Raw genomic sequence first — 19,717 nt, 5'->3', positions numbered from 1 at the left:
GGACTCTTCCTAAGTCCTAAGATTAATCTTTGTTAGGAAGAGTTTTGTGAAATCGACGGCAGGTGTCTTACACCCGGGAATACATCAACAAACAAGAATTTCCTATATCTAGGTGGATGGAGTAACAAAAGTTAACGAATAATATTGTTGACAGAAATAAAGCAATTACCAAAGCGAGAAAGGAATAATCCCCAAAGCATAAAATCCCCATAGCATGAACATGTAGTATCCAAACCTGTAGTTTTGTATTTCTGGTGATACAGAGTCTGTACACTGTGTGTACACATTATCGCATGACAACAACTTGCTAAAGTATTTGCATTCACCAGAAGTATGAAACCGGCATTACTGTATCCCACAGGGAAAAAAAACAGAGGAGGACAACTCAAGAAAGTACAATCGGATCCAAAGACTGGGTGAAAATATGAGAAAAATCAGGCAGGTGTCGATTTGAGCGGTCACACGCACTGGACTCAAGCTGTGGTGTTTCTTATACAGCAGAGTGTGGGTTAGAGTCTTGGTCGTGACACTTGTGTCCTTAAGCAAGACACTGTAATGCAGTATTGCCTCATCCTATTTTGTATGTTTAATGTTTTTTTTCAAATTGTAAATTCAAAATGCAATTTGGACGTTGGACCGCAAATTTTTGAATGTCTTTTAATAAACCATAAACCAGTAGATGGGATGTGAAGCCATTAATCCTGAGTGTTATGTAACACATGTAAGGAGTTTGGCCCTTGGTGTTGCTGGCAGTGGCTGCTGAATGTGCCACAACACCTTCATTTGCATACAAGACCTCGCTCGCTCTCTCTCGTCACTACATGTACATGTATATGCTGCATGTCGTTTCCATGGAGATCAGTGCACTTAGTATGCATTTGCATTGATTAGCGCATGTACAGAGCTTGGTTGATGCCTAAAATAAAGCTCCCATACGCACTGGTGTGGACATCACTACATTGGATCTTGCTCAAGAGTTTCATGACGACTAAGACTCACTATTAAGAAAATGTACTCATGATGACTGTGATTGGATGATGAAAGAGAGAGGGAGACTGTGCAACTCTTTACTGTCACCATACAATGCAGCCACTGTACCACTTCAATTCAACATTCATAGAAATAGAAAAAGTTCAATCGGATGGGACGTTATAAAATCACTGGAACTGTGTAGGTTTGTAGTATACAGACAGGAAATCTGCAGGTTCATGTAGAGGAAATCAACAGGAAAATATCCGCTTTATAACCAGTGTCAGGTTTCTAAACATTTTTATACAGCAGTATTGTAAATGGAACTAATTTAAACTGTTGTTTAGAACAACTGCCGCTTAAGTTCAAACAAACGTTATTTCATCGATGTTGTGTGATTTCATTCCAGAGGAATTTCTTTGCCAGTGATTGCCCGAATACCTCAACTCTGATTCAAGCCTTCCAAAGCCAAGAAACAAAATGGAGGAGAAGCTATCTTCAACGCCTGGTTCCTCACAGGGTGTAGGTCTGAGCGTATCCAGTGATTGTTCAGTGAGCAGTCAGAAGGTTTCCACAACGTCAAAGCAGGTCATCTGTGCTGTCTGTGGAGACCAGGCTACTGGACGGTACTTTGGAGCACAGATATGTGAAGCATGCAAGGTAAGGGTTTCTCTCTGGTTTTTGTCGCTTCCCTAACCACACTTTTCAACAGTTGAATTTTTTTTACTTCTTGGTTTTTAATGGAGCTGGAATCTCTGCTTAATGGTCAAAGTAAGTGTGGTACCTGTCGTAGATTGTACAAGTGGCAAGGTATTTCGGCTGTAACCTTACTTGGGTAGGCATAATTTTGTTGTGCTCTAACAAGTTAAAGCAGCTCTATGAAATTGGGCCCAGGGATAATCTTTAAAACCCATGCGACTAATTGTAAGTGGTCTTTACTCAAAGGCGTTTCTGTCCTTTGCCAATTACTTGGTTTGCATCAGCGTTGGTATAGCTTGATTATCAAACAAGTTGTTACAACAGTAAGGAAGCCTTGAGAGAAATATTACTGTCAAGGTTGATGAAATAACATTAATAATTATAACCAATTGATTCTTATATAGCGCATTTCACAATAACCGTATCAATGCGCTTTACATTAGTGCCCTGGTCATAGGGCCAATAACATCCCTTTTAATGTTTCTCAGCTCCCTTGGGAGTATACAACCTGGGCGCAGTTTATATCGCTCCAAAGGCTTTTTCATTCACAACATCAACCTCTACCCTCCCATGTACCCATTTATACCCCTGGGTGAAGATAAGCAATTATAGTAAAGTATCTTGCTCATGGACACAAGTGTCACGACCGGGATTCGAACCCACCCCACACTCCGGAGAGATGCTCCAAAGAAATTTCACATTGATTGGTACACAAATTACCTGGCAAAACATGTATGGTTGCGTGCAGATATTTACCCAATGTTTTAGTCAATAATATTCATTAATCCTTTGCTCCCTTTTTTCTTTAAATGGATGTATTTTGTATGCCTCTGAAGAAGGTCCAGTTTGGATCGAAAGCTAAGGCCATCTACATGTACCCTACTCGTCTTAATATTGTAAGAATGTTCACAGGTTTGCACATAACTTGGTATTAAGAAGGTCATAGTTAATCCCTTTGTCTTTGAATGATTCCACATCCTATTTCTTGTTGACTGAACAGAGTTTCTTCATTCGGAGCACCAAGAAGGGCACTCCAGAGTTTAAGTGTCAGTCTTCGGGGCATTGTAAAGTAACACCTACCTCTAGACTCCTGTGCCAATACTGCAGGTTCCAGAAATGCCTTACAGCTGGCATGTGCAGAAAAGGTAAGGTTCAGTCGGGCAGGTAGCGATGGGATTGTGCATTTGATGATACAAGGGGTGTGTTTCACAGTAACTAATAAGGGAATTAAAGGGTAGTGACGAGTTCTTTAACGGCCTTTTAAAACCGGCAGGGTCGTTGTCGTGTAAATAAAGGCCCAAGCCGAAGGCGATGGCCTTTATCGCATGGCAACGATCCTGCAAGGTTTTAAACGGATGTTTAAGAACGAGTCACTACTTTTTTATTCCCATTCATAAATGCCCTTTTGTTAAAAATATAAAAAAATAAAATTATAGACACTTTGACAATTGAAAATTTGAGGTTTGAAGTTTTTTTTTCAAAAACTATATGAAGAATCTGTCCGCGTGGGTTGTGTGTACGCGCGTGCGTGTAGAAATAGATTACGCGTGTGCGCTTAGAAATAGATTACACGTGCGTGCTTAGAAATAGATTACGTGCTGTTACTAATAAATAGCTATGAATTGTGCGTTATTATTATTATTATTAAAAAAGATTTATATAGCGCATTTCCAAAATAGACCAATGCGCTTCACACGCGTTCCGCGTGATAACGTTGATGTATGCACGCGCCCGACACGCGGAAGCCAGCTGGTTATGTACAGCTCCAGCTGGTCATTATCAACCGTCTAAACACCCCCACGTGATGTGCTCACCACGTGATGTGCTCTCCACCAATAGGAGTAGAGAAACTGTCTGGGGTATTTATGAATAACTGTTTTGGTCATCAATGGCCAGTGATAAATTTCTGAGCTTGTTTTTCTCTGCTTTTGTTCCTGGTGGTATATAGTGCTGTTGTTATTTTGTGGGATTTGTTCCATATTAAAATACAAGTATTTAATACAAGTTTACAACTATTTATAGTTTATTCTCACTGTCCCCTGTTTAAAAATTTTTTTAAAACTTGTGTGTGGATGTTTGACTTGAGTTGTTTTGGAAGATTGAACCTTTAGTCGAACCTCCTCTTGATTCTGTTTATATTATACAAGTATTTCTGTTCAGACTGATAATCCCAATCATTTCGCTGCTAAAGGTGATTAAGCTTGGTCAAATACTGGTCCATTAGTTTTATGCAAACATACACTCTCAAGATCAGGAGTTTATTCCAAATGTGAGTTTGCAGTAAACCCTTGAGAACGATTTTCTGCGAGTTAAAAAAAACTATATTGGTACTGAAGAAAAAAAAATAGTTTGGCTGTTGAATAAAATGTCCGCAATGATGCCTCCACAAAACTCCATGGTGATCGATGGGCTTGGCTTGTCATTTCTTTAGCACTATGTAACTCGGACAATTTAACGCAAACAGCAAACACGATCTGAGAGCAAAAGTTACTAAGGCACAGCACGGCCTTCAGTGCCCGTTGATGACCCAAAAACAGCCCTGGATGCTGTCGTCATGACGAATAATGATTGCTAAAACGGAGCACTTACATGCTGAATAATACCTCTGAAGATTTCTATTCCCTTTTATGGTCCATTGGTAATTATCTCAAATTCTACTCCTTATGATCTCCTAGCCTTTGAAAGACTCCAAGGGTTGAAACATGAGGCTGTTATTATTTGTCTTTTCACTTCATAATCATCCACACCTAATGGCATTTGTACACAAATTACCATTAGTCAATGAAAATAATGAGCCACATGCAAGTTTTGTAAACACAAGTTGTAATGGAACATCTTTTGCTATTCTCACTGTTGAATAAAATGTCTGCAATGATGCATTCATAAAACTCCATGGTGATCGATGGGCTTGGCGTGTCATTTCTTTAACACTATGTAACTCGGACAATTTAACGCAAACAGCAAACACGATCTGAAAGCCAAAGAAACAAAAGCACAGCATGGCCTTTAGTGCACGCTGATGACCCCTTAATCACCCTGGATGCTGTCGTCAAAACGGAGCACTTACATGCTGAATAACACCTCTGGAGATTTCTATTCCCTTTTATTGGTCCATTGGTAATTATCTCAAATTCTACTCCTTATGATCTCCTAGCCTTTGAAAGACTCCAAGGTCGAAATGTGAGGCTGTTATTATTTGTCTGTTCACTTCATAATCATCCACACCTAATGGCAGTTGTACACAAATTACCATTAGTCAATGAAAGTAATGAGCCACATGCAAGTTTTATAAACACAAATTGTAATGGAACATCTTTTCCTATTCTCACAGCAATCGCATGCAGCTGCTATAAACCACTGACCAGGTTTGTGTAGGATAATTGGAAACAAAACAATTTTGTAGTGATTTTTAAAAAAAAAAATTTTTAACATGACTACAGTATTGCAATCATTCATGCAACTCAACGTCGCAGAATTGTTTGCAGGTGTTTCTCTGGCAATCAAACGGTTTCACTGGTCAGCTCGCAGTCAAATAGATTTTTAAAATGAAGCGTACACAAAATTTCTTTTTGTTTGTTTTACGTGCACAAAATGAGCATTTTTGTCTGGTTACTGAACCGAAATTAATTCACACTCGTGACTCTATGAGTACTTTCAAAAGTACTCATAATGAGAGAATCTGACTGAGTGCTGTAAACAATTGGCCGTAAATGTTTCTTCTAAAGGCTTTTGCCGTTGGTTGTTGATTGATTGCTCACAGTTTCAGGTGGATGTCTATCATAAACAAACTTTTACAGTTTTAAAAAAAAAAAAACCATTAAATATAACATTCGGAAATGTCTGCTCTAAGACTGCTGACCAGGAATCTTCACAACAACATTAAAATTTTGTAATTTTTATTATTTATATCTGGTTTATTTATTACTATCATGCTATATAGTTTGTTTGAGGTAACTCCATGTGTGTATCTACTTGCCAGGTAGAGTTTGTTTATGAGAACTGTCTTTCTTTATTATACTGCGTAGTAGATTTATCGGATGTTCTGAAAACTTCTCAGTTCTGAAAAGAACTGTCCTACTTTTTAACTAAGGTATAGATCAAACATGTACTACTAATAATAAACAGCATTTAAAATACGCTCTACTTAGAAAACTAAATCACAGCGCTTACAAAAATATTTAGTACAGGAAAATAAATAAATAAATGAAAAATCAATTGAATTAAATTAAATGAAAGCCGCCTGAATGCAATAAGTTGATTAATGTTGAAATAGGTATGTTTTGATCATTTGCTTGAATTTGTCAGTTGATTTAGCATTTTGGATTGAGCGTGGTAGACGTAGAAATCAAAACGGGTGACCCAAATGCCAACATTGCTTCAATCTAAAAATTGCATTTAAATATTAAAAAGTTGAAATTACAAAATCACAGGATACCTCGAAATGGCTTTCAACATTGGCCATCAGGAGTGTCCATTTGAGCAGGTATTGTGGAGTGTTTGTATAGGTGTGTCTGTATTGCAAAAGGGTACGATTTACCCCGTTACAAGGAAGCTGTACAATAGCACAGAACCTGAGAACTCATACCCTGATTTACTTGTCATTTGTCATTGATAACAATTCTCACATATCAAGAGCAACTATAAATATAAATATTAATAGTAAACTCTTTTGAAGGAGTGGTGGCTCTGAAAAGAGTCGGTTTGGTCTCGACGTTTCGAACAGTATACTCTGCTCGTCTTCAGGAGTAACATCTTATAGTTGCCCTTATTCTCCACACCATGCAAAGCTTCAAACACCACTCACATATCAAGTGTAAAAAAAAAAACATTGACAAAACTAAGTTTCTGCTTTTTGAGGTGTGTTTAACAGGAACAACCATAGAATTGCTAAGCACAAGGCACATGGGATTTACAAACTCCACTCTTCGGCTCCCTTATGTTATCAAGTCAAAGTTTCAATGTTTTATACACACACATGAACCAGCCATACACAAACACAGGATAATTCCCTTTGTAACTAATCAACCCCTGTAGTATCCTAAAGAATCAAGGGTCCAAGACAGCTTCTAAGGGGCAAATTGTAACCTGTGTTTGGGGCAATTCGTCACAATCTGTTTTCCCAGGGAAGTTTCCATTTTGTTTGTTTTGCAGTGAAGCAGCCCTGTAGAGAGCCTACCCCTGACAGCACGCCTTGTCAAGTCTGTGGAGATACATCTTCCGGTATCCATTTTGGGGTGTTTACATGCGAAGGATGCAAGGCAAGTAAAATTCTCAGTTTACCTCTCAAGGGTTTTAAGAATAACTTCAACAGGTAAAACAACTACTTAACAAGAATAAGCCTGTGTTTTTTGTGAGGCCTAAAGGCACCGGACACTATTGGTAATTACTCAAACTAATTGCTAGTGTACAAAATTACTTGGTAGCGAGCAATTGAGAGCTGTTGATCAAAACATTTTCTGAGAAAGAGGCAATGTTTTACTCACATGTTTAGAGACTTTAGGCATCTAAATAAAAACATACAAATCATTGCAACAAGGTGTACTGTTTTTCTTCCATTAATCTTGTGACCAATTGAGTCAAAATTTTCACTGATTTGTTTTTGGGATACACCAAGTGAGAGCAGTGGTCTTTGACAATTGCCAAAGGTGTCCAGTGCCATTAAAGGCACTGTTGGTAATCTCAAAATAATTTTTAGCATAAAAACTTGCTTGGTAAGGAGTAATGGAGAGCTGTTGATGGTATAAAAAACACCAGAGCTTGAGTTCGGTACTCTTATTCGATCGGCCACAACACTTCTAAATCGGGGCTTACATTTTGCAGACCTTAGTATTGGGGGTTTTCACATTTTTTTATTATAAAACTCCAAAATATTAGCCTACTATTTTTTTTCTGCATGGCATAATTTATTCGGCTACAGAGGAATTGAGAAAAGCTACAGCAGTTGTGTCTTCATCTCAGCTTTGTAGTAAACAATATGGTGGATTAGTATTGTGGTTCAGTTGTTTGAAACCTCATAACGTAGCAAAGACGTCTAGAAAACTGCTACAAAGAACAGATGGCTCCACTTTATCAGAGGGTTAGGTCTGGTTAGCTCGGTATGTCTGTACTAGGTTTTTTTCAGACCCTTAAAAAGACAAATCTCTGGGACATCCCCCCCCTTGATATGTGGAGTAATCCAGTCCAGGATATCAAGGATTTTGACTCCTCAGGTCCATTTCATTTTGGGAAAAAACAGTGAAATAAATAACATATGCCTTGACTTAGTGCTACCAGCCCACACACAATGGTTTTGCATTGTAATAAACTTTTTGTTATATATCTATCCATCTTAATATCTTTTTTTTTTTTTTAATCGTCAGAATGCCCTAATAGATAAAGCCCACACACAATGAGGAAAACATAACCTTCTTCTTAATTGAGGATGGTCAATGCAGTCACAAAATAATTCATGGTCACCGTGATTTGAATGTGTATAATTAAATATGATTTGCATTTTTTGCGGAAGCTGGATGGTTGAAATGCCAACTCTGAAGCTTACAGCTCAGTGGTAGTAGCCTTTCAAAATGGAAATTCCAGTTTTCGCTTTTGTCATTTATTGAAAGAATATACTCTGTTTTTTATTATTTTTTTTATTAATATTTTTTTTGAGAGTCTTGAGTCTCAATATTTAATCCATCATTATTGGGGTTTGAGGTCACTTTTCGTACAACACTAAAGGTATTGAAATCCTGAGAATAATTAACTAGCTTTGCATACTGCATACCAACCAAAATGGCCTGACGTTTGAACCCTAGCAGAGTATTTCTCCAACGCTAAATGACAACTCAACAACAAACATGAAGATATACATGTATGCAGTAAAGTGGAAATACATGCTTAGAGAGAGAGAGAGAAAGCGAGTCAGAGAGCACACAGAAAAAGCCCAAGGAGTCGAGAATGGATAGGGAAACAAAAGTTGAAGGGAAGGGCAGTGGACACTCTTGGTAATTACTCAAAATAATTATCAGCATAAAACCTCACTTGGTAACGAGTAATGGGGAGAGGTTGATAGTATAAAACATTGTGAGAAATGGCTCCCTCTAAAGTGACGTAGTTTTCGAGAAAGAAGTAATTTTCCACGAATTTGATTTCAAGACCTCAAGTTTAGAATTTGAGATCTCGAAATCAAGCATCTGAAAGCACACAACTTCGTGTGACAATGTTTTTTTTATTTCATTCATATTTTGCAACTTCGACAACCATTTGAGCTCAAATTTAACAGGTTTGTTATTTTATGCATATATGTTTAGATACACCAAGTGAGAAGACTGGTCTTTGACAATTACCAATAGTGTCCAAGTGCTGTCCTTTAAGTAAGTAAGGTTTTCTGTGACTGCATGTAAAATCTCTTTGTAGAAGAGCTGGTTTGTACTGCCCAACCCAAAGGACAAAATCAAGGGTGGGAAGAGAGAGAACAAATAACTACCGTATAGTGAACGAGGGAGGCTTTAAAGAGGGTAATGGAATCCTAGAGACAATTTAACTGTTACTCAACCAAAGCAATAAAGGATTACGTCTGTAGAGGCACTGTAATGTTTCTTTGAGAGATTTAATAACAGATGTAATGTACATGTATTCAATTTAGAGTTACCCGTCCTAACTCGAGATAGGATTAATCCTAGCCTTTTGTGAAATCGGCTGCAGTGCCTTTTAGGTTCAAGAACGTTTGTTGAAATATGTGGATGAGTAAATTAAAACAATCATAATAATATTATGGATATGTGTGTCAGTCAAATATGATTTTATTAAATTATATGAAGGCATTATTGGTTGAAAATTAGATTTCGTTGTTGTCTGACAAAAATGCTCTCAACCTTGTACATGTATAACAAACGTGGCGTAGTGCTGTTGACAACCAGGAGAGACAAACATGTAGAGGTTGGTGAATCAGTCATTAGTAGACTGGTGGATTATGGCCTCTATAGTCAATAGCATCAGATGTTGTTGTTCTGATGGTTGGACCACTGTTTGAATGGAATCATAACCATGCCAGGAGTGCTTTTGTGCCTGGTTATCTTGAACTCGGTTCATACTTTCTGCGAATGCGATATGAATTTTGACTTCACAAATTTGCAAGAAATACTTTGGAAGAGTAGAGAGAAGGGCAGCTCTTGCAAAACATTTGTAGCGGGAAAATAATTCTATGTCAAATTTTGCTTCGCATTCGCACATGCAGGAAGTTTGAACCGAGTTTTCCTCTAACATAAATACACACCCTACATGCACATGCTTGACTGCATAAAGATTCATAGCAGAAAAATAACAACACTCCAATCCTGTTTGTTTATTCACCAGGGGTTTTTCCGTCGCAGCTTGAAGGACGGAACATCATATTTCTGCATTGATGACAAGAAATGCCTTATCACTCCCACTTCCCGTAACATGTGTCGTTTTTGTCGATACCAAAAGTGCCTTCAAGTCGGCATGTCCAGAGAAGGTGAGTTGTCAATCCAAAACCAAACGTCATAAAACTTTCTTTCCCTCACCTGGGGTGCGTTCCACTCACGTGAATGTTTCGCAACCATTCTCGTCAACCTGAACCCAGCGTCATAAAACTGTCTTTCCCTCACCTTGGGTCCTTTCAACTTGCGCAAACGGATCGAAACAATTCACGCAGACTTTTTTGTCATTTGAACGGTTGGTTGCGCACTTTGTGATGTCAATATGGCGGCGCTCTGTCATGAAGATGGCAGCACTTTACGTAGTTTTTTCTTGTAATGTTGGATTTTGCTGTATTGTATGTATGTTTTAATCCTCTTCTGTACATCATGACACCAAATAAATAAATTGTTATGTCAACTCCAAAAGACTGCATTATCAATCACCGAAAACATACTACAATTATAAATGTTTGTGACAAGAAAATAATATTGTCTGCTTGGTTTTTTTTCTGTTGCCATTTTAAAAACATTTGCGCAGGTGGAACGCACCCCTTCTTGACGCACCCCTTCTAGTTTGAATACATGTATTTATGTATTGTTGGTAATGTAGTATCACTGCCTTGAGTTATTGAAGTTACTCCTGATTAGCTTTACTAGGTCCAATTATTGTGTTTTGAATTCTTACAGTAGTTTGAACTGTGTGAGGGCGAGTGAGAACCAAATTAGCATGTAAAACAACGGTTTTATGTCACTTTTGTTAGTGGTATTATTATTGATTGGGCCTTTGATGCAAGAAAACATCACACAGTCAGTCAAATTAAGATAAATTTGTAGTTGTGATGAGAGAATATTCGATATTGAAAGTGTCTCTTTGCGGCCAAAAAAAGGTCAATTGCTGTACAATCTTGCATATGTTTACTGAAGCAATGTTAACATTTGTACTAGGTTAAATACATACACACCAAAGTAGCAATTTGTTGGTTTAAACTTTCTCTGCCTATAATATGGGCGTAACCCAACAATGATCAATATCCTCTGGGTGGTGGCGATATTTAGCAGTAAGGTTGTTGCACCATCGATCTTTAGAGTAATCGCACCCCCCCCCCTCCCTCCCTCCCATGATGCATGATTGAGTGTAATTGATTAGCTTCCCTGGGTCGACCCCAGTCTGCCCCCGTTACATCTGAATAGCTTTGACGTCATTCCAGGGGCTTGACCGGGTCAGCCCCAAAGCCCTACTTGTGGAGTGGGTCACTTGGGGCTGGGCCGAGGTGACATGTGAGTGATTGTTCGATTAGCTCTTGTCAGGTGCTCTTGTGTGAGCACTCCAGGGTTGACACGGGGAAGCTAATCAAACGCACCCACAGTTAAATTGGTATTCATATCAATATTTTGCGCAGGCCTGCAATTTATCAAGTTTATTTCTTAGTGAACAACAATTAACTTTGACAATGGATGGTAATGTGGATTATGCTTTCGTGTTCTATGTCATACTCGTAGCCCTTCCATCTGACCACTCATGTGGTGTTAAAAAAAAAAAATAATAATAATAATAATAATAATAATAATAATAATAATAATAATAATTATAACATGCAATAGCGCTTAATACAAGGTTTCTAAGCCCTGAACAGGAAGTGTAAGATAAGAAAAAATTACAATTAAAAGTGGGATGAAATAGCAGAAACTGAATAGACTAGATGGATTTAAATAAGTGTATTTTTAGAGCGGTTGCAATTCTATGAAAAATCTAGCAAGTCCAAAGCTGGCAGCGATGTGAACTTTGATCTAAGCTTAAGTAGCGTAACTCCGTTGTATACAATGGGTTATGTGCGTGTTGCAATGGCCCCAGGTTGCGAAGCAGTGTCACTATAAATATTACACTGTTATCATTATTTATTCGACCAATACAAATAAACCAAAGGTTACAATAGCAAAAGAAAGAACATTTAAGGAAAAACAGTTGTTAAAAAAAGCAAGTAATAAGGAAAATAAATAAAAAATTATATAAATTAGTAAATTAAATTAAACTAATCAATTAATTAAATAAGAAAAGAAAAAAATGTATGAGGGCGACTGAGGGCGCCGCATGCAGGAGGAGAACAAAACCAAACTTAAATCAGCATCAAAACCAAAGACTTCAACAATAACACAAATCTTTGAGTTATACATCCAACAGAGACAGAACAAATTAAAATTAAATGTAAGAAAGAGTACTCATTAGAATGTGCGCTGAGTTATTAGAACTGTACCTTATTTTTTTTCCACAGAAAACGAATACAGAGTCGTTTAGGGTGGGGGAACAACAAAGATAAATATCATGATATTTTTTACTGGAACTTACATGTGATTACCAATATTCGTAAGGCCTGAAAGTACTCTTTGAACTTGCTGTTTGGAACACAAGGAAAGGTCAAAGCAGGGTCATGTTTTTTTTTTTAGTAAAGCGCCACATGTGTCAAAAGCTACAAGATGGCACAAAGATTGTGACTTTGTGACAGGTTGTTAAGGAGATACGATTCTATTTTTATGTTAACAGCTTCCTCAGGTATTTTTTCACCACACAGGGCATATGACTTAAAATAGTGGCAAGTCAAACCCGTTGATCATTGTTCCGATCAACATCGCTGATTCAACATGTTTTATTTTTGTGCGCCGGTAGGACATTATCAATGAAAGGCACATAACAATTTATCAAACATTCGTTTAAAAATAGACAGTGTAAGATAGTGGGGTGTTCATTTCTCCTTTCAACTGGATAGGAAGAATTCTGTGCCAGTCAAAACATGTCACTTGTACAGAATAGAGTTGAACTTGGCAAGTCGCCACAATTTTAAAAACATTTATAGAGCAGGTAACACTGATGCATTGGTGACATGATGTTATCAACAAGTTAAGCTAGTTTATTTATAAGCTGCATGGTTTTATAAACTTGTGCCGCTGTGGCCATTTTAAATATAAGATTATCATAATAATAAATTCTGCATACAAAGCATATGGGATTCGGGTTGGAAAGAAAAACAATAATTAGGAGAAACATGGTTTCGGCTATTAGGGCTGTAACCCTTAATGAAAATCTTCATGAAAACAAAAGGCGTCTTGCCTATAATACTGAAACCATTAGTAATTAGACTTAAATGCACTGGACACCTATGGTGACTGCTCAAAATAATTGTTGCCATGAAAGCTTACTTGGTAATGAGCGATGGAGAGCTATTGATAGTATAAAACATTGTGAGAAACAGCTCCTGCTGAAGTCAGAATGACGTCATAGAATGTTATTGATGTTTGATAGTTATGGCTCACAAGGTCTGGTTAATTTTCACGTTAGGTAATGTAAGGTTTTCACCACTCACTTGAGGACTATAAATCTATTTGAAAATCAGTACGGCACAAAAACTGAATTTTGACTTTTAGAAGAGTTTGATTATTTGCTATGAATAAATTTTGATTTTTCTTTTTGTGTACACCATGTTAATTGTATTGAATAGACAATATTTTAACCACCAAAGCCAATCAGTACAAACACAGATTTATTATCTTGTTGGGGGAGGAGGTTGTGGGGCTTCACAGAGAATTCTGAGGAATCCACTTCACACACCAATTCTTTTTATTTATATACAAGCTGTGGCCATTGTCGTTTTGAAATTGATGTAAAAGATTGATATAAAGTTTTACAAATAAGTTTTCAGAAAAAGTACAAAAATGTTTTGTTATCAGTTCGAAGTTCTATAAAAGGGAACTTTTGTATGGCCTCCTATTCAAAAGCATCTGTATACTTTTATTGTTAAGTATCTTGCATGAGCTAAGAAATTCTGTCAAGTTAGATTGAAATGTCAAATTCTCTTTAGATCTAGTTTTAGTAAAACTGTGAAGAAATATATTAGTTTGGTAAAGTACAAAGCCAATGATCAACATCTTCAACAGGTCTTGACTATCCACTAACGTGCATCTGGTTTTATCAAAAAGAACTTTGTTGTTGTTTTCAACAGGTATCAAACTTGGTAGGCATCAGAAGTTTGACGTCTCCGATGCCAAGAGAATGTCTCAAGGTCCAGTGTTTCCAGTTGGAACCAGAGCTCCAACTGCAGCAGGGCTAGAGGACAGCCCTGGAAGGGCCGTAGATAACGGCAAACAATACCCCTTGAGTTTGACCAGCGTTGATGGGACAGTTAAAACTACCAATGATCCCAGTTTGGCATTAGATCCTATCTACCAGGGCAGAAAAAGCCCCCTCGCTTATAACGTATCCTCCCCGGGCTCCAGTTCATCTGATGAGTTCTACAACTCCATAGCCAGGCAAGAACATCCCTGCAGCAATCCACCCATTGCTGGAAACACTCCTCCAAGCCTGCATGGGTATCAACAGACCGGAACTTGTCCGAGAGCTACGGGGGTTACAAAACAACTTGACAGTCTGTCATCTAATGATGGTCTACAACCAATGAGTGATTGGCAGTATGGTCTCAATGTACATAGTGATACGCATGGTAGGATGCCGGATGGTTCATTTCAGTACAGACCACAAGTGTCTCCACCAAGCAATGTCTTTGATGTCCCAGATGCTCAAAGTAGCCAAACCCACAGGCAGCCTTTACAAGCAAGCCTAGGTATACCATCGATGCCAACCCCTTTCAGTATCAACCCTGACAGTAGCAAACAATCACTCACCTCTGGTCGTGGTGAAAAACCAGCAAACCCAGCTGATTTTTTACCAAGCATTGAAATGACACCGACCGAGTTTGCTCCTGAGCTGCTGCAGAACAAAAAAAGGAGCAGTGTGACATTGATGGACGATAGCTCTAGTTCATTTGACATGACGGACTCCGAGTTTGTCATGAACCTGTCCAAAGAATGCCCTGCCATGGCAGTTCCTGAGATCAAACAAGAACAAGCCATAGGTAGCTTCTGCAGTTCCTCTGTAGCAGACGATCAAACGTCCAACTCCAGTGTTAAAAAGAAAGGAACTTATCCCAAGACTGCCAGCAAACATCTTCTAAGCGACAGTGAAGAGGATGACTCAAGGAACCCTCATCAAAGACTTGCTAAGATGTCACCGTCTAGAAGTCAACACAACCAAGAGGAGCCAGAGGAAAGCATGGCCTTCATCGACAAGACCTACTTCAAGAAGGTCACACAACGTTTGGAGGCAGGCTGTCACATGGGGGAAGTCCTGAGCAAGGAAAGTGAGGCAATACTTCGGAGGACCTCGCAGCCAGTCCAGAAGTTTGAGCGTGTTTTAATCACCATGGAGATAGCCCAGGCATTTGAGGAGTTGTCGATAATGTTTCAGACTCTGTGTACATCGAAGCCTCAGATTGAAGCGACAGAGGAGGTAAGAAAAAGAAACAAATATGTTTACCGACCGCTTTCCACCAAAACTTAGAAACAGTCTCTGAGAAACTTGTCTAAAAAGATGAGACACATTTTGTGAGACAGGTTTTTATAAAGCTTGTTCCTGCTCACTGAGAACACCTGTAGGCAAACATTTCCTTCCCATGAAAATGTTTTTTAAATTCAAAACAAAATCTTTTAGACAACAATAGAGCAATGCTTTTTGTTCATTTTCTTGAGGAGCCCTGTGACGTCATCCTCCTCAGATAAATTTGTGTGACGTAATGTGTGGGGTGGTCTTTATATCACTGCGTAGTGTATGTACACATTTCAGTGGAAAGAGCACTTATCTCAGGCAAAGTAAAAAGAAAGGCCTTCAAAACGTTAAATAGCGTCGGGCTCAAGAGGGATTTATTATTTACAAAGAAAAGAGATATACATACTCTATCTGATATTTCCACTGGTTGTAAAAAAGAACCCTGTTTGGTTGCTCTTATCCGATCCTTTCAAAAGGGAGTGATCAGAAATGAAAGTTCCCAGGTTGCTGAAACACCTGGAGTGCCATGCTCAATTTTTGGATCACTACTTTTTGTCTGATCTCGTTGATTTTAAAGTTCTTCTTTTTACTTGCTTTGCACTAAACAGAAATCTTCAGGGTGATAAGAATTGGCCTTTTAACGCTTCTTTTGTGCATGGAAATGTGCTTCACTGTAACTGCATAGGTATTTATTCACTTTCTTCGTTTGTTTTATTTTCAGCTGCGTACGAAGATGGACAAAGCTTCGACTGAGGCGATGCGCTTATTCCAGGAGAGGGTGTCACTCAAGATTATCAGCTCGGTCAAGTTTGCCAAGAACATACCGGGTAAGATTCCATGGTCAACCGTTTCTTTTTGGGAAAACTCATATGTCAAATGGTAACCTTTCCACAATGTCCCTCAGGTACACACCCTTCATAGTTATGTCTCCAGGTATCACCGGGGCCCAATTTGATGGCTCTACTTACCATAAGCAAAGAATCGGCGCTTACGGAAGCAGGAAATTTGGCGTTTACATCAAGCGTATTTCACTTGTTATGAAGGAAGTTTTGCTTGTGCATCTGCGTACTCCACATTACTAGGCATTCTTTGCTTACACAGCTAGCGCAGAAATTCGTAAGCGAAGAATCGGCGCTAACGGAAGCAGGGAATTCAGCGTTTTTGTCAAGCATTCACAGGTTAGCAGGGAGGTTTTGCTTGTGCACCTGCATACTCCATGTTACTAGGCATTCTTTGCTTACGCAGCTAGCGCAGAATTTCAGCGCTTGCACATCAAAGTGAAAAATGGTGGTCATAAGCCCAAAATTCAGCGGTAAGCAGAGCCAAGAAATTGGGCCCTGGTTTACTGGTTACAGTGCGAGGCACTTTTGAAAACCCATTGGTTTCATTCAAATAAAGATTAAGAAATAAATACAAATAAATAAGTTCTTAAATTCACCTTCAGGGGCGGATTGCACCAAGCGGTCTTAAACCAGTCTATGCGCTATAGCTGGCTAACTTGAGACGCGCTTAGACAGTCTTTAATTATAGACGCGGTCTATAATTATAGCCAGTCTTAAATCTTAAGCCTGCTCTGAGCTGGCTATAATCGGTCTTTGTTTTGGTTTTTAAAGATGGTGCTGCATTTGTTAGTTGTAGATGATTTGATACAAAGAGCTCTAGGATGAGATTGTATTTTAGAAATAGATTACACCCATGGGAGGCATTATGATGATGATCAAGGTGACTGTATCGTAAATGTATGTTCCCAAAAGTAAAAATGATACAACTCACAGATTTGATATCCGATGATTTAAACCAAAGCCATAAGAACAATGCCGTACCGCCAGTGCCTGCAGAGTGCTAACTATTATGGGACATTTGTTCATATTTCATTATTTGTCACCGACTTATCTAAGACCGGCTTATTGCAACAGGCTTAATGACTGACTAAGCTAAGACCGTCTAAGGCAGATAGCCGGCTATAACTGACTGGTCTTAGACTGCTGACTAAGACCGTTTTATTGCAATCTGCCCCAGGTTTTTGCCACATCTCGGTCAGTGATCAAATGAGCCTAATCAAGATGGGGACCTTCCCCTGTATCCTGAGCCACATCTGCTGGCGTGCAGAGCTTGAGTTCTCGTGGTTTCAGGACACCTTCTTTACAGTCCCGTCGTTGGACGCCTTGGTGTTTGGAATGAAGAGCAGGGTTTATAAGTTCAAAGAAGACTTCATCCAAGTGAAGTTTGACCAGCACGAGATTGCACTTTTCACTACACTTATCTTCATTAACCCAGGTGAGTGGAGAACATTCCAACAAAATAGAAAGAGAAAAATTACATTTGACAAAAAGTATAGGTTTGTCTTTAAAGGTAGTGGACACTATTGGTAATTACTCAAAATAGTTATTAGCATAAAACCGTACTTGGTGACAAGTAGTGGGGAGAGGTTGATACTAGTATAAAACCTTGTGAGAAACGGCTCCCTCTGAAGTTATGTAGTTTTCGAGAAAGAAGTATTTTTCCACGAGTTTGATTTTGAGACCTCAAATTTAGAATTTGGGGTCTCGGAATCAAGCATCTGTAAGCACACAACTTCGTGTTACAAGGGTGTTTTTTTCTTTCATTATTAACTCGCAACTTCGACGACCAAATGAGCTCAAATTTTCACAGGTTTGTTATTTTATGCATATGTTGAGATACTTTTGGTACTTTATGTAACACAAAAACAATGTCCACAGATTTACATTAAACTTACACCGTTTGAAGATATTGATAGTGGAAAGCTTAACTGTAAAATTACACTTGCTGAGGTGCTGTAGTTTTTGAGAAATGAGTAAAACAATGTATGTTTTAAATGCTAAAATAATTTCTGTGACTTGTAAGCAAGTAATATTTTAAGGGAAACTTTCTACCATCATTATCTTCAAACTGTGTACCTCTAATCTAAATCTGTGGACACTGTGTTTGGTGTCCTACAAAAAGTACCCAGACCCTTTAAAGGCAGGGTACACTTTTGGTTATTATTATCAAAGACCAGTATCCTTATTTGGTGTATTCCACTATATGCATAAAAAACAAAGCTGTGATTTTTTGGGTTCTCTTAGTCGTCAAACTTGCAGGAGACTTATAAATGAAAAAAAAAAAACCTTGTTGCATCGTATTTATGTCCTTTCAGATGCTTAATACCTGAAGCAATTGAAGTGATTGATTTTTTTTTTTTTTTTTTTTTTTTTTTTTTTTTTTTTTTTAAATGAACCTATTCTTTCTTAATGTTATCTCTCTAGATCCCCCTGGCCTGGAGAACTCTGACTACATAACCTTGTTGCATAGTATTTGTGTCCTTTCAGATGCTTAAAGGCAGTGGACACTATTGGTAATTGTCAAAGACTAGCCTTCACAGTTGATGTATCTAAACATATGCATAAAATAACAAACCTGTGAAAATTTGAGCTCAATCGGTCATCGAAGTTGTGAGATAATAATGAAAGAAAAATAACCCTTGTCACACGAAGTTCTGTGGAAAATGACTTCTTTCTCGAAAACTATGGCACTTCAGAGGGAGCCGTTTTTCACAATGTTTTATACCATCAACCTCTCCTCATTACTCGTCACCAAGAAAGGTTTTATGCCAACAATTATTTTGAGTAATTACCAATTTAGTGTCCACTGCCTTTAATACCTGAAGCAATTGAAGTGATTGATTTTTTTTTAAATAAACCTATTCTTTCTTAATGTCGTCTCTCTAGATCCCCCTGGCCTGGAGAACTCTGACTACATACTCAAGCTTCACAACAAGCTTCGTCTAATCTTAAAACACTACTGTCTCGGTAAGGGTGATGAAGACCTTCCTAATGTGTGATGGTGTATTCATAAATACCTGGGACAGTTTCATCATTTTGATTGGTTGAGAGGACATCACGTGGGGGTGTTTAAACGGATGATATAACCACAGCCAGATATGTTTAAACATGGGCGTGACATGCGAGCTTGCACCTGTGCTTATAAGACAGTTTATTCGTTCCTATTGGTCGAGAGCAACGGCTGGAACACCTGTGCCACTTCACGCTGTACGCGCGACACGCCAATCTCCTTATAAGGAGTTTTTACCAGAGGGCCTTACCATTTCATAGCTGGAGGGGTGTTTTGTAAAAAGAATTCATTGAACAATTATAATTTTGGCATTTTTTAAACCTTTGGACCAACAAGTTTTAATGTTTTATGACCGAAAAGGTATTTATGAATGGGAATAAAAATATGCTTGGCCAGTATTAAACAC

The 19,717-nt window shown here is 38.3% G+C and overlaps 1 protein-coding gene across 1 annotated transcript in view; it reads left to right on the top strand.

Annotated features, from left to right (window-relative positions):
• Positions 1–19,717, top strand: part of LOC139934066 (uncharacterized) — a 38,293-nt gene that overhangs the window by 11,992 nt on the left and 6,584 nt on the right. The window contains exons 2-9 of the mRNA XM_071928366.1: positions 1,379–1,629; positions 2,669–2,813; positions 6,820–6,926; positions 10,003–10,144; positions 14,081–15,423; positions 16,181–16,286; positions 17,479–17,736; positions 19,188–19,268. Coding sequence (XP_071784467.1) covers positions 1,450–1,629; positions 2,669–2,813; positions 6,820–6,926; positions 10,003–10,144; positions 14,081–15,423; positions 16,181–16,286; positions 17,479–17,736; positions 19,188–19,268 — 2,362 coding nt within the window. The 5' untranslated portion in view covers positions 1,379–1,449. The remainder of the gene's footprint in view (positions 1–1,378; positions 1,630–2,668; positions 2,814–6,819; positions 6,927–10,002; positions 10,145–14,080; positions 15,424–16,180; positions 16,287–17,478; positions 17,737–19,187; positions 19,269–19,717) is intronic.

This window comes from Asterias amurensis, chromosome 1 (assembly GCF_032118995.1).
Source record: "Asterias amurensis chromosome 1, ASM3211899v1".
In the NCBI taxonomy this organism is placed as follows: domain Eukaryota; kingdom Metazoa; phylum Echinodermata; class Asteroidea; order Forcipulatida; family Asteriidae; genus Asterias; species Asterias amurensis.
This window is presented reverse-complemented; position numbering and strand designations above follow the sequence as displayed.